We start from the raw sequence: 14524 nt of genomic DNA, 5'->3' as shown, positions 1-14524 counted from the left end.
CTCTTGAAGGTCATTTGTTTCGGTTGATTGGGTTATGTTTGGTTGAGTTGTTTGGGTATTTTGGTTGTTGTTTGAAATAGGAGTTAGATCAACAAAGTTTCTTGAAGAAATTTTCGTCTTGTCGAGGTTTCCGACATTCTCAATGTTTTCTTGCTCAAAGAACACCACATCTCGACTTCTCACTAACTTCTTTTCAATAGGATCCCACAACCTATACCCGAATTCACCATTTCCATAACCCAAAAAAATACACTCTTTGGTCTTGATATCAAGCTTTGACCTTTCATCCTTGGGTATGTGCACAAAGGCCCTACAACCGAACACTTTAAGATAATCATAGGATATGTCTTTACCTTTCCAAACCCTTTCCGGTACATCACTGTCTAACGCATGTGAAGGAGAACGATTAATCAAGTGCACCGCGGTGTTCAAGGCTTCACCCCAAAATCCTTTTGAAAGTTTAGAATGAGAGAGCATACATCGAATTCTCTCACAAATGGTGCGGTTCATCCTTTCGGCTATGCCATTTTGTTGTGGAGTTTTGGGTACGGATCTCTCAAGTTTAATACCATTGGTCTTGCAAAATGTCTCAAAGGGACCACGGTATTCTCCTCCATTATCCGACCGGACACATTTCAACTTCTTTCCGGTTTCTCTTTCAACCTCCACAACCCATTGCTTGAACACATCCAACACTTGATCCTTTGTTTTAAGGGAATATGCCCATAATTTTCTAGAGTGGTCATCCACAAAGGTCACAAAATAGAGAGCACCACCAATGGTTCTATCTCCCATTGAACAAAGATCGGTATGCACCAAATCCAACAAATTCGATTTCTTGCTTGTGAGATTTCTTTTGAAGGCTACACGATGTTGTTTGCCCGCTAAACAATGTGTGCAAGAAGTGAGAGAGGTGTCATCACAAGACACATAATTTTTCTTGGAAAGAATCTCAATGCCTTTTTCACTCATGTGACCCAACCGCAAGTGCCACAAATCGGTTGAGTTACATTCCGAGACATTCACCTCACCACACACCTTTACTTGAGTCACATAAAGCGACCCGGATTTGGAACCACGAGCAACAACTAAATGTCCTCTCAATAATTTCCATCTTCCTCCAAAGAAGCAACTTTGGTACCCATCATCATCAAGGACACCAACCGAAATTAAGTGAAGCCTCATATCCAGCACATGCCGAACATCCTTGAGAACAAGCTTGCATCCCAAACTAGTCTCCACACATACATCTCCAATCCCGGAGATTTTACAAACTCCGTTATTCCCCATTCTTACAACACCATAATTACCCTTCTTGTAGGAAGTAAACAAGTCACATCTAGATGTGACATGAAATGAGGCCGCGGAGTCCACTACCCAAGTGGAGTCTTGACTAGTGAAATTTACAAAACCTTCATCACAAGTAATGAATACTTCTCCATCGGAAGCAATGGCGGTGGTATGCACCTTCTCATCATCACCGCCTTTACCCCTAGATTGATCTCTCTTAAGACCATCATTCTTGGCTTTCAATTTCCGATACTCATTCTTCATATGACCGGGCTTCTTGTAATAATAACAAATAATTCCCTTTCTAGACTTTGACCTCTTCTTTGACTTATCCCGCTTGTCATCATAATGAGAGTTTCTATGAGTACTTCTACCCCGATTTTCGGTAACAAGAGCCGAAGACTCACTAGTGATCCCTAACTCCTTACGCCTCAACTCCTCATTGAGCATGCTATCTTTTACCATGGCTAGGTTCACAACACCATCCGGTGCCGAGTTACTCAAAGACACCACCAAAGTTTCCCAACTATCGGGTAGAGAACTCAACAAAATTAAGGCTTGTAACTCTTCATCCAAAACCATTTTCATGGTAGACAAACAGTTTACACAATCTTGAAACCGACTCAAATGATCCGACACCGAAGACCCTTCTTGATATTTCATATTAACCAACTTTCTAATATAAAATGCCTTATTTTGAGCTGTCTTGCGCTCATACAAACCCTCAAGTTTCTCCCACAAAATTTTAGCCTCGGTTTCGGTTGAAATATGGTGATACACGGAATCATCAACCCATTGTCTAATTATGGCAATTGTCTTTCGATTAGAAATTTTCCAAGTCGCATCGGAGGTACTATCGGGTTTTGTACCCGTAAGGGGTTCATAAGCATCCTTAGAATACAACAAATCCTCCATACGAGACTTCCAAATAGAATAGTTGGACGAAGTAAGTTTGATCATAGTACCACTATTACTCTCCTCCATTTAAAAAAAAAATTTAGATCACCGCTAAACCGAGACTTTGATGCACCAAATACTAAAAAATTCTGATTAAATAATTCTTACAGCAATCAATGCATAATTAACCAAAGGGATCTTGGTTCACCCACGCGGTCTACAGAGAAGACACCCAAAATCGCAGCTCACCGTGGAACAAAGGAGAGCAGCGAACCAGAAACGAAATCACTGTTCACTGTAGCTCGCGGATCACTGTAGCACGCTGAAAGCAAAACGAAATCAGAAAACAGAAGCACCAGGATTCTCTATGCTCTGATACCAGTTGTAGAGAAAAACAAGGGTTTCAAAGAGAGAAAATCAAAGAGGAGATAGATCAAGTTTTTGTCGGGAAAAAAGCCACATCCATTTTCTGTTTTCTGAAATTTATTTGAGTCTTTACATATTTTACAAATAAGATCCTACAAACTTTAGTTATTACAAATAACAGAAAAATAAAAGGAAATAAGAGGAATGAGTAAGGGACCCAACAAGAGGAAACCCATGCAACTTTTCAGCTATTTGTTTACCAATCTTTTTCAATTCCTCTTGTTCTGGCACAGGCAAAGTAGGTTGATTTCCAAACTTATAACCACCAAATGCATAATACTGAAAAAGTTCCCAGAAGGAATCTGGTTTCAATACATCCAATTTCACTTCAGGCAGAGTTCCTACTTCATTTGCAATGCTTGTGCTCTGGGTGGTTACAACAACAACACTTCCTACCTCTCCATGATAAAGCACTGACCACAGCCCCCTCCACATGTGCTTTGTCATGTCGGTCAAATCATCTAAGACAAGTAAGAATCTCTGATTTTTTATAATTTCAATAAGCCTCTTTTCAACAATGTTCAAATTTTCAGAGTATATGGTTGTAGATCCATTCTCAATACCACACTTTTTGAAAGAACAATATATCTCTTGCATAATTTTCTTAGCATCATGATTTTCTGAGACATAGACCCAGGCTTCTAAAGCAAAATGCTCTTTCACTCTCTCATCATTGTAGATCATTTTGGCAACAGTAGTTTTCCAACACCACCTAAACCAACAATTGGTATAACCACTAATTTCCGATTGTTGATGGAATGAGGTTCTGCTATAGTAGTAATCGTTGTTACTATATTTTTACTTCGTTCTGGTGCATCACCCTTTTTATCTGTGCCACTAAACATTAATTTCCCAGATTCACTCAAGCCTAATGCCTCTTCTTTACTTTGTTCAGGTGCATCACCCTTTTTAATTGTGCCACTAGACATTGAATTCCCAGATTCACTCATGCCTAACAGACATTTTTTACTTTGTTCTGGTGTATCACCCTTTATAACTGTCCGAATAAACATTAGTTTCCTAGGTAAACCCCAGCTCAACCAATTATTGAATATCTTATCAGAAGGGCTACTGCTCCCTTCTCCTTCTCCTTCTCCTTCTCCCTGTTGTAAATTAGGATCATCTATAGGTTTATGGTTAAAATCTCCATATATAACATTTAATATCATGTCCAAGATTAACTTGATTTCCTCATCCCGGCCAAATATGGTTACACCGGGGACTAAGTAGGAGCTTGTTTCACCACCAAGATTACCCAAATGATTTTTTCCTTTATCACTATGAGCTTGTAGAATTTTAATGAAATCCCCCACCCCCATGCACAGCTTATCAAGCTTCTTAACAACAGATTTCAACTCCTCCAAATCTTTATCAGGAGAAAACAGATTTTTAACCATCTTTCCAAATGATGAGGCAGTTTCACTAACCTTATCCTTTCCCTTGATATTCTCACGAATTTTCTTGGTTTCAAAGTGATCCAGAACATCTTCTGCCTCATACACAGCATCTTTCATCTGCTCGAGCCATGTGTTGAGACCCTTGCTAGTAGTTTGCTGCTTCTCGGCTGCTTCAATCACGCTTTGAATACGGGGAAGTTGAGTCTCCAAGTTTGTGAGCATCTCCCTGGTCCCAGTGTGCAGTTTATAGTTGTCACCGAGGTAGGAGCGTCCTTGGTCGACCACCTTGCCAATGACGGAAGATGCGAACCACCCTCCCACTGCCAACTCAACTCCTGTCATTTTAAGATCTGAAAACAGCAAACGAAAAGAGAGGGAAAGATCTGAGTGATAGGTTGGGGTAAACGGGGTGTTTGGGATAAGAATGAGGTACAGGGAGACGGTGATGAGAGATGAAAAATCTTGAGATAGAAGTTGACCCTCAAGAGACAGCTTATCTTTACAAAGTGGGTAGAATGCTTCCTAAGCTCTAATTAATACAGTTTATTTATTAGAAAGTAGACTTTCAATTTATTAATATATATAAATGAAAAATTACCTTATATTTTATATTCAAAATTTGTTATATCAACTTTACATTTTATTATTCAAACTTGATTCAGAAAAATTATCCTTTCCAAATGTATTCGTATAAAATTCATTAATGTTTTTATACATAAAAAATAATCTAATAATTCTTCATATGTTTTTTTTAAATAATAAAATCAATATCAAAATTGATACTGTAGTAAGAAGGAGAAATATGATGTTGTTTTCCTTACTAACTATCCATATTTTTTGTATTATAAGTACGTATTTATATAGAACTACATACTTGTAGTATCTAATATTTCATAAATTAATTTAATTGGAAGATATATGTTGAATACTTGTAGAACTACGTACCTGTAGATGGCGAAGGGATGGACAGGGCGAGGGGAGAAGGCAGAGGGGTCAACAAGCTCCGGCCAGAGGAGGGCGAGGGTGATGGAGCGACGGAGGGTAGAACTCGGGTGAAAACCAGTGAAGCAAAAATGAGAGGGAGAGGAATTGGAGTTACTAAAAGCAAAAATGGGATTGATCGGGCTTGGAAACTGAACAGATGTTCAAAGTTATAGGTGGACCTCAATGCCCTGTTCAATCTCCCAAACACAGTCAAAGTCGCCAACTTCCTTTTATTCCAATATAGCCCTTGCATTACAAAAAAATATTTTCTAAAGATTATTTATCACTGAGCCATGAATTTCAGAAATAATTTAGATTTTTTTTTCATTTTTTGAGAAATAATAAAGCTTATGCCCTTATTTGATTATTCACAACTAAACCAACAAGAACAGATATGACGACGTTCTCCCCACCACCCTTTTTTCTATATTTCTCTCTCACCCACAGATACATATCAGCTGTACTCCCGTAACCAACACAAGGTCAATGCTTTATCGCATCGATTATGTCAAAAGAAAAATGAAAGTCAATGCACTCTGATCATTGATTTTTTCCATCCTATATATCAGTTTAAAACGTTCTATCATGCGGAGCTGGATATTCTTTTATATCACGTTCTATCACCCGAAATTTCTAACCTCTATCCAAAAAATGATAAACCAAAAGACCACGAAATTTAAGAAATTCTATATTTAACACGTCTGCAACTTGAAATTGCAGATGAAAATTGAGTGTCTGCAACATCACGTTGCATCAAAATTGTTGACCAGATCTGGTTTTTCAAAGTTCTCTGATTCTGGGTCCCACCCCTTTTCGTATTTAGCACTGAGCCCAGCTTTGGTTGAGATTTTTTTTTTGTAAAAGTTTATGTCGACCGTTCAATTTATGTCCGCAATTTCACGTTGCGGACATGCTAGTGGTTCTTTGGTTTATAATTTTTGGAGCAGGGATATGCCATAAAAAGCTCAAGGTGACTAAAGGAGAAAGATAAAATAAAAGAAACATGCATAGAGAACAGTTGCTTGTCATATTTCCCTTTGTCATAATTCAGTGTTTGGTGTGGAAATGTTCACTAGTTCAGCATTTTTTCCGCAAGATGAATAATTTAGCGTTTCTGTGTCAGGTTGAAACGGTAAATATTTAGCTTTTGCATGTTTAACATTTTTTTAAGAATGGCACGGATAAAAAAATAATTGGCAACAGATAATAAATTGTGGCTGACTCGGTTTAAAAGCATTTTATTTTTCTATGACATTTCTTTTATCTAAGATTTTAGTGTGAAACCGAGAAATTCAGTTTTAGAGAGATATTATTATGGAAATAAGAGAGTTTATATTTGATCTTAAGAGGTTGTGTGCATGACTTTTGTTATAGGAATAATAACTAAATATTCCAGGACAGTGAATCTCTGTCAAACTATTTAAAAGGGGTGTTGTCGCTCTCTTGTGAATTATTTTTTTCGCTTGATTTGTTTACTGTCATAATGAAAAAATTAGTCTTTAATCTATTTAAACTAAATATATAATAAATAATCAGTGGTGCTTGGTGTGGATTTCTGTTAGTGGCTTTTAAAATAGTGGGAAAATTAAATGGGATTGGGAAAATGATAAATAATCAGTGGTGCTTGGTGTGGATTTCACTGCTCAAAAAATGTGTTAAATGAATTGCCGAACCCAAATATTATTTATAGCTGTTGAAGTTACAAGCTAATACGCCACATCAGATCCAGAAGGGAATGAAGAAAGAAATCAACATAGATTGTTTGATTAATATATGACTAGACAAAATCTTCTTTATTTCATTTCTTTATTATTAATTTACTTCCAAGCTTAGATTGATTCTGATTTGTTTCTTAAATAAGAAAGGTCAGCTGTGTACCTCCATGATGGATATAAATATTCTATATACAGGGAGATAACGATGTAAGAAAAAATATATATTTGATTGAAATAAACAAAGGGAGGGAAGGGAGATTCATGGGAGTGATTGTGTTCTTGTTCTTTGTTATATTATTCTAATAATTTTGACATGGTATCAGAGCGGTGATCGATCCAAAAACCTCAACATTCCAAGACCTCACCAATAATCTTTTTTTTTTTTATCATGAGTGAACCTAAAGCTAGTTCTTACTCCTCACGAGATGAGAACACAACAGCATTGTTGGAAAAATTAACCCAACTTGTTGCACTACAACAAACCCAAATTATGACCACTCAACAATTAACCCAACTTGTTGCACTACAACAAACCCAAATTATGGCCATTCAACTCGCTGGTGTGAATTCGGCTCAACCAGAAATGGGTTTTCAGCAAGGAATTCATGGTGCAGTTCAGGTCAAACCCAGCTATGGGTCTGGATCTATTGCCCTTCATGCTGTAGGTAGTTCTAGCAACTCGGGTAACAAAAAATGGGTCATTGACTCAGGAGCTTCCGACCACATGACATATTCTGAAAAAGATTTTATGGTGAGAAAGAAAATAAAAAAGGATGGTATTTTTAATGCGAATGGAATCGTGCATCGGGTAAACGGGGCAGGAGATGTACAAATTTCTAAAACTATTACTCTTAAAAACACATTGCTAGTGCCATCTTTATCTACAAAATTGATTTCTATTGGACAGTTAACAGAAGAACAAAATTGTGTAGCTCTCATGTTTCCCAATTATTGTATGTTTCATGATATCCTCACCAAGGAAATCATTGGCCGTGGTACTAAGCGAGATGGATTGTATTACTTGGAGGAGATGAAGACTGGAAACTCATTTCTGTCAAAAACCGATTCAAAACAACTGAGAGAGCAAGTTTTGTTATGGCATAAGAGATTAGGGCATCCCTCATTTGGGTACATGAGAAAACTCTCACCTCATTTATTTTCTGGTTTAAATGAACAATTGGTTTGTGAAACTTGTATTAAGGCTAAAAGTCATCGTACAACTTATCTTGATAGTTATCATAAAAACATTCTTCCTTTTGATTTAGTTCATACTGATGTTTGGGGACCATCCCCGGTTGTCTCAAAGTCTGATTGTCGATGGTTTATTCTTTTTACCGATGACTGTACACGGATGACATGGCTTTATTTACTCAAAACTAAGGATGAAGTAACAAAAGTATTTCACGATTTTTTTAACATGATAAAAACTCAGTTTGAAAAAGAGATAAAAGTTGTCAGAAGTGATAATGGGACAGAATATGTAAATAAAAATTTGCATAATTTCTTTAAAGATAAAGGGATTATACATGAGACCTCGTGTGTGGGAACCCCTCAACAAAATGGAATAGCAGAGAGGAAAAATAGGCATATTCTCGAAACCGCTCGGTCAATATTGTTTGAGAGTAATATGCCCCCGAATTTTTGGGATAATGTTGTGTCTTTTGCAATTTATGTAATTAATCGTACACCCACCAGGGTACATGATTACAAAACTCCTCTTCAAATGTTATCCTCTCATATCAGAATTCCGTCTGTTTTAAATTTACCTCCTAAAATTTTGGGATGCATTGCATATGTGCATGTTCAAAAGAATTTTCGGTCCAAATTAGAACCTTGTGCAGAAAAATGCGTTTTTTTGGGATTCAGTACACATAAAAAAGGATATAAATGTTATAATCCAAACACGAGAAAATTCTTTACAACTATGGATGTCACATTTTTAGAAGGTGAATATTTTTTTAAACAAACCGAAAGTCCAATTCAGGAGAAGAATCAGGTAGAATTGGATTTTTCTGATTTACATTTCTTAAGCTCTCATGCCGAAAATTCACCTACTGCCGAAAATTCACAAATTGCAAAATTGCCAAATTCGCCTACTGCCGAAATTTGTCCAATTGCCAAGAATCAACCCATCGCCGAAAATTGCCAAATTATAATCCCTGCCGAAAATATTGTTATTGCCGAAAATATATCAAATGCCTTAAATGAGTCAAATCAAAAATTTGGAAATATATCAAATTTCGAATTTGGAAATATATCCCCTGCCGAATTTGGAAATATATCAAATGCCAAAAATGAGTCAAATCAAGAATTTGGAAATAAGTCAAATCAGAGCCATGACCCAATTCGGGTCATCCAAACAGATCCAATTCGGGTCATCCAACCTGACCCAATTCGGGTCATCCAATTGTTCGCGTGAAAGTGCAACGCAAGTTTCGGTACGCTTGGGAGCGTACCTTTTAAAACCGCGGTTACACCTTCCGATTAGGGTTGCAAGTGCACAACCCTATCGAGGAGTATAATCGGGTGTCGATCCACAGGGACGGTTTCTTTATCTAGAATCTACTTATCTTGACTAAAGACTAGAAGTGAGAAAGAGGGAGTTTTGGTATTTAATCTTCCTAAAGAATCAACTCAAGCAATCAAACAATGCAATAGAATAGTAACTGTGCAAGGAAAGGTATAAACTGTGTTTTGATTTAGGATAAAAGATGTTTCAAGGGTTTCAGACTTCATCTCTGATTTGCCTCTAGTGGTACGGGTCTTACCAAGTTGGTACGGCTAGGCCGCACCAACCTGGTCCGATCAAGCCGTGTGGGGCTTGGTACGGGTAGGCCGCACCACTCTTGTAAGATCCGTACTGATTTACCAGAACAGAGCTTACAAGTTTGAGTTGATACATTTCTTGCTGGTACCTCGTATAAAACTCTTGAGAAAGGTTCAATTGACCATACCTAAGGTTCCTAAACCTCAACTCTCGTTTGTTGGTTCAAGATCTAGGTTTTGGAGTCAATTATTCACCTTCTAGGGTTTCTAAACCTCAACTCTCGTGTTTTGGTCCAGATCCTCTAGTTGATTGATTGGAGATCTAAGGTATCCTCTAATCTGTCAATTAGGGGAGAATTCAACCTTTCGGCTTCAATTCGAACAAGTCTACCTAAAGGGATTGGTTTGGTTGAGAGAAGGCAATGGTCACATGACCTTGTTAGGGTTGATCTACCACTATAGGCACACCATATGCAATCACAGAAAGACAAATCAATCAAGACAAGCAAATACACAATCAATACAATCAAAAGAGTTCATACAAGATCCAAATCAAGAAAAGCAACACAAATCAAGAAAATCCATCTACAAACCCTAGAAACAATGATCAACTACTCACAAGTCATAGATCTGTCCAGAAATACAAATAAAGAGATAAAGAGAGGCATGATAGAACTAGATCGAAGATCGGGAGTGGAGAAGGGGTTGATCCGTCGATTTTCGCCTCTTCCTCTTCCTTCTTCTTCTCTCCTTGCTCCTTTGCTCTCTTTCTCTCTTTCTCTGAGCTCTCAATCTGGAATGGAATGTGTATATCGAAAATGGAGAGATCCCTCGCTTTAAATAGCCTCTGCCAAGATTTGAATTCTGCCAGGCGGCATCTATGTACGGCCTGTACCAAAGTGGTACGGCTAGGCCGTACAAGATGGGAGGGAGGCTGGATCGGCTAAGTCTGGTAAGGGCCGTACCAAACCTGGTAAGGGCCGTACCAGAGAGTCCAAAAATGTCGTTTCTTCGTTTATTTTGCTCCAATCCTGCAGAAAACAAACAAACTCTCAGCAGTACCAAATTCTAAGGATATATCAATGAAATGCACATGATTTTGACAATTTAGAACGTGAATTTGGTACGAAATCAAGTCAAATATAGGCTAAATATGCGAGGTATCAAATTCCCCCAAGCTAAACCTTTGCTTGTCCTCAAGCAAAGATCTGTTCTTTGTTACCGGGTTGGACTCTAAATGCAAGTTAAGTTCTTAAATGTGAAAATTTACATGAGTCGCTTAAATCAAGAACCTCGAGAATCTTTATGGTATGATTTGGACTTTCCTTGATCAATTTTGATTCACCCCACAAATTGACTAATCAAACTTCAAGTTCTAGAATGTTTTAATACTTGCAAAGCTGAATACTCGAATTGATCGATCTATCATTCTTTTACTAAAATCAAGCTCTCATTTGTGGAGATTTTCCCTTTTTCTCCCCCAAGCTTGGAACAAGCTTAGGTTAGCAAGTAGCGGACTTCGTGTGTTGATATATGCAAAAGTTATTTTTCTTTTCTAAATTTGGGAGACGAGCTCAAAGGCGCCCAATAGGACTTATTGCCAGTACTCTTATTTTCTCCATCCTTTCTTTTTTTTTTTTTTTTTTTAGGAGACGAGCTCAAAGGCGCCCAATAGGACTTATTGCCAGTACTCTTATTTTCTCCATCTTTTATTATTTTTTTTTTTTATTCTTTTGCTTTCGCACATATACCATGAATACACACATCCATTGGTATTCATTCATACCAATGAATATCCAAATCCCCATTTCCCTATTTAAAAGGCACAGTTCAGTTTCAAAAATTGATTTTTGATACAATTCAAGTTTTCATCCTTTCAAGTTCTCAAAACATCCCTTCCTAATCAGTTCTTTGATCAATTATGGGGTTAGTTCTAATTTTTCAAAGTAATCCAAATCACAACCAAAATTGTTCAAACAAGTCCTTAACCCAAGCAATCACACAAATTTATCACCTAAAAATGCAAATTTTGGAAAAATAAACATGACCTAAATGCAGATACAGTTTTGTTCTATTCACCGCCCCAAGCTTGAATGAAGCTTTGTCCTCAATGCTTGAATTCACACAAGAAAAAGTAAATAGAAGAAAATATGGAAACTAACCAGACATGAAGTGAAGGGTGAGGCGAGGGCGTCTCACAGGTTGGTGGAAGGTGGATCGGGCGACACTGGGGGAAGCACCCACTTCTGTGGTACACGGACCATGCGATCAAACCCTTGCATCAGGAGAATCCACAAGATTTCTTTCAAGGTCATGATAGAGCACCTGATCGCGCCTGTGTTAGCTTTCAATTTCTCCAAGCGCGTGGAAGTCCGATCGGGTTTGAGATCTGCACTTATGATCACAAGACAAGATTTATCTGGGACTAGGAACTCATACCTGAAGTTAAAGTCAGCTTGGAGAGTCTTGAGTTCAGAAGTCGGCGCCTCTGGTTGGGCTTTGACGCAACCCGCGTCTGGTGCAATCGGCTCGCGTGCGGACCCCGCGTGGGTTTCATCCAACCCGCTTCCTCTGGTCTCCAGGTCTTCAGGTCGTGACACGCGACTCGCGTGAGATTCATGCGGCTCGCGTCCAGGTTCCCCCAGGTCAACAGTTGTCACCTCTGCTCCATACACTGGTTTTAACTCGTTTGTTTCAACCTGCAACTCATCAGGGTCATCTTTAACTGAACTCTCGTATCCCTTGCGGAGTTGTCCCTTAGCCAATTGATCCATTAGCGTATTTATAATCTTGCTTCGAGAAGCTAATTGGGCATTGATCGCTTGCATCTGCTCGAGCATCATCTCATTCATCTTCCTTTGCTGGTGCATGAAGTCACTCACAGCGGGATCAATGTACGGCTCGGGTGGATCAGATTGAAATGCGTGGTTGTTCGAGTTGTTGAATGGTGCATTGTTGTAGAAAGTGCGATTGTAGTTGCTGAGATAGTTGACCTGTTCGGGTTCCTCATCCCATTCCGCCAGTGGGCAATACTCGTAAGAGTGCCTCCTATCCCCACATATGACACATGGCTGTGGTTGATGTTTACCGACTGCCTTCATGCTCATTTTGATTAGAGCCTCTTGCATGGCCTCCTCTAGCTCGGCAGCTCTAGCATATAGAGCTGTGATCTGATCAACCCTGTATCGACCGCCTCCTCCTCCTCGAGAATTGTCGTGGTCGGACCACTGTTGGTATGTTGCCATAGCGTCTTGAGCTTCTCTGTCTCTTCCACGCGAGTCGCGTCGGTTGTGATGCGGGGCGCGTCGAGAGGTGGTTGTGCAGACTGTGTTCCTGTGGTAAGAGAAAAATAAAAGAAAAAGATACAAATTAAAATCTAGATTAGCTAAGATAAGCAAAAATCCAGAAAATGGTAGCCGTCCCCGGCAACGGCGCCAAAAACTTGTTCGCGTGAAAGCGCAACGCAAGTTTCAGTACGCTTGGGAGCGTACCTTTTAAAACCGCGGTTACACCTTCCGATTAGGGTTGCAAGTGCACAACCCTATCGAGGAGTATAATCGGGTGTCGATCCACAGGGACGGTTTCATTATCTAGAATCTACTTATCTTGACTAAAGACTAGAAGTGAGAAAGAGGGAGTTTTGGTATTTAATCTTCCTAAAGAATCAACTCAAGCAATCAAACAATGCAATAGAATAGTAACTGTGCAAGGAAAGGTATAAACTGTGTTTTGATTTAGGATAAAAGATGTTTCAAGGGTTTCAGACTTCATCTCTGATTTGCCTCTAGTGGTACGGGTCTTACCAAGTTGGTACGGCTAGGCCGCACCAACCTGGTCCGATCAAGCCGTGTGGGGCTTGGTACGGGTAGGCCGCACCACTCTTGTAAGACCCGTACTGATTTACCAGAACAGAGCTTACAAGTTCGAGTTGATGCATTTCTTGCTGGTACGTATAAAACTCTTGAGAAGGGTTCAATTGACCATACCTAAGGTTGCTTCAATTCGAACAAGTCTACCTAAAGGGATTGGTTTGGTTGAGAGAAGGCAATGGTCACATGACCTTGTTAGGGTTGATCTACCACTATAGGCACACCATATGCAATCACAGGAAGACAAATCAATCAAGACAAGCAAATACACAATCAATACAATCAAAAGAGTTCATACAAGATCCAAATCAAGAAAAGCAACACAAATCAAGAAAATCCATCTACAAACCCTAGAAATAATGATCAACTACTCACAAGTCATAGATCTGTCCAGAAATACAAATAAAGAGATAAAGAGAGGCATGATAGAACTAGATCGAAGATCGGGAGTGGAGAAGGGGTTGATCCGTCGATTTTCGCCTCTTCCTCTTCCTTCTTCTTCTCTCCTTGCTCCTTTGCTCTCTTTCTCTCTTTCTCTGAGCTCTCAATCTGGAATGGAATGTGTATATCGAAAATGGAGAGATCCCTCGCTTTAAATAGCCTCTACCAAGATTTGAATTCTGTCAGGCGGCATCTATGTACGGCCCGTACCAAAGTTGTACGGCCCGTACCAAAGTGGTACAGCTAGGCCGTACAAGATGGGAGGGAGGCTGGATCGGCTAAGTCTGGTAAGGGCCGTACCAAACCTGGTAAGGGCCGTACCAAACCTGGTAAGGGCCGTACCAAGCCTGGTAAGGGCCGTACCAGAGATTCCAAAAATGCCGTTTCTTCGTTTATTTTGCTCCAATCCTGCAGAAAACAAACAAACTCTCAGCAGTACCAAATTCTAAGGATATATCAATGAAATGCACATGATTTTGACAATTTAGAACGTGAATTTGGTACGAAATCAAGTCAAATATAGGCTAAATATGCGAGGTATCACCAATCTGAACCGAATTTCTGGATAGACCTAAGTGATGCAGTAATACAATCCGACCAAGTATCACAAGGGCCAAGATCTCCTGAGGATATTCCCGAGGTAAGTGCTACTGACACTCTCTGTAAATTACCATCTATAAATAATCGAGAAAAACCACCAAAACGGTACGTTCCGGAGGATGGAACAAGTGAGGAAGTA

The 14524-nt window shown here is 39.1% G+C and overlaps 1 protein-coding gene across 1 annotated transcript; it reads right to left on the bottom strand.

The window, feature by feature from the left end:
• Nucleotides 1-2432: 2432 nt before the first annotated feature.
• LOC144563583 (disease resistance protein RGA2-like) lies at nt 2433-3297 on the bottom strand. The gene is made up of 2 exons (XM_078313096.1): nt 2814-3297; nt 2433-2509 (listed from the first exon to the last, which is right to left on the bottom strand). Exons 1-2 carry the CDS (start codon nt 3295-3297, stop codon nt 2433-2435), a joined length of 561 nt encoding a protein of 186 aa, XP_078169222.1.
• Nucleotides 3298-14524: the final 11227 nt, after the last annotated feature.

The sequence above is a fragment of the Carex rostrata genome, chromosome 1 (assembly GCF_964058835.1).
Source record: "Carex rostrata chromosome 1, lpCarRost1.2, whole genome shotgun sequence".
Taxonomy (NCBI): Eukaryota; Viridiplantae; Streptophyta; class Magnoliopsida; order Poales; family Cyperaceae; genus Carex; species Carex rostrata.
Note: the sequence above shows the minus strand (reverse complement) of the source record. Positions and strands in the feature narration are given on the sequence as shown.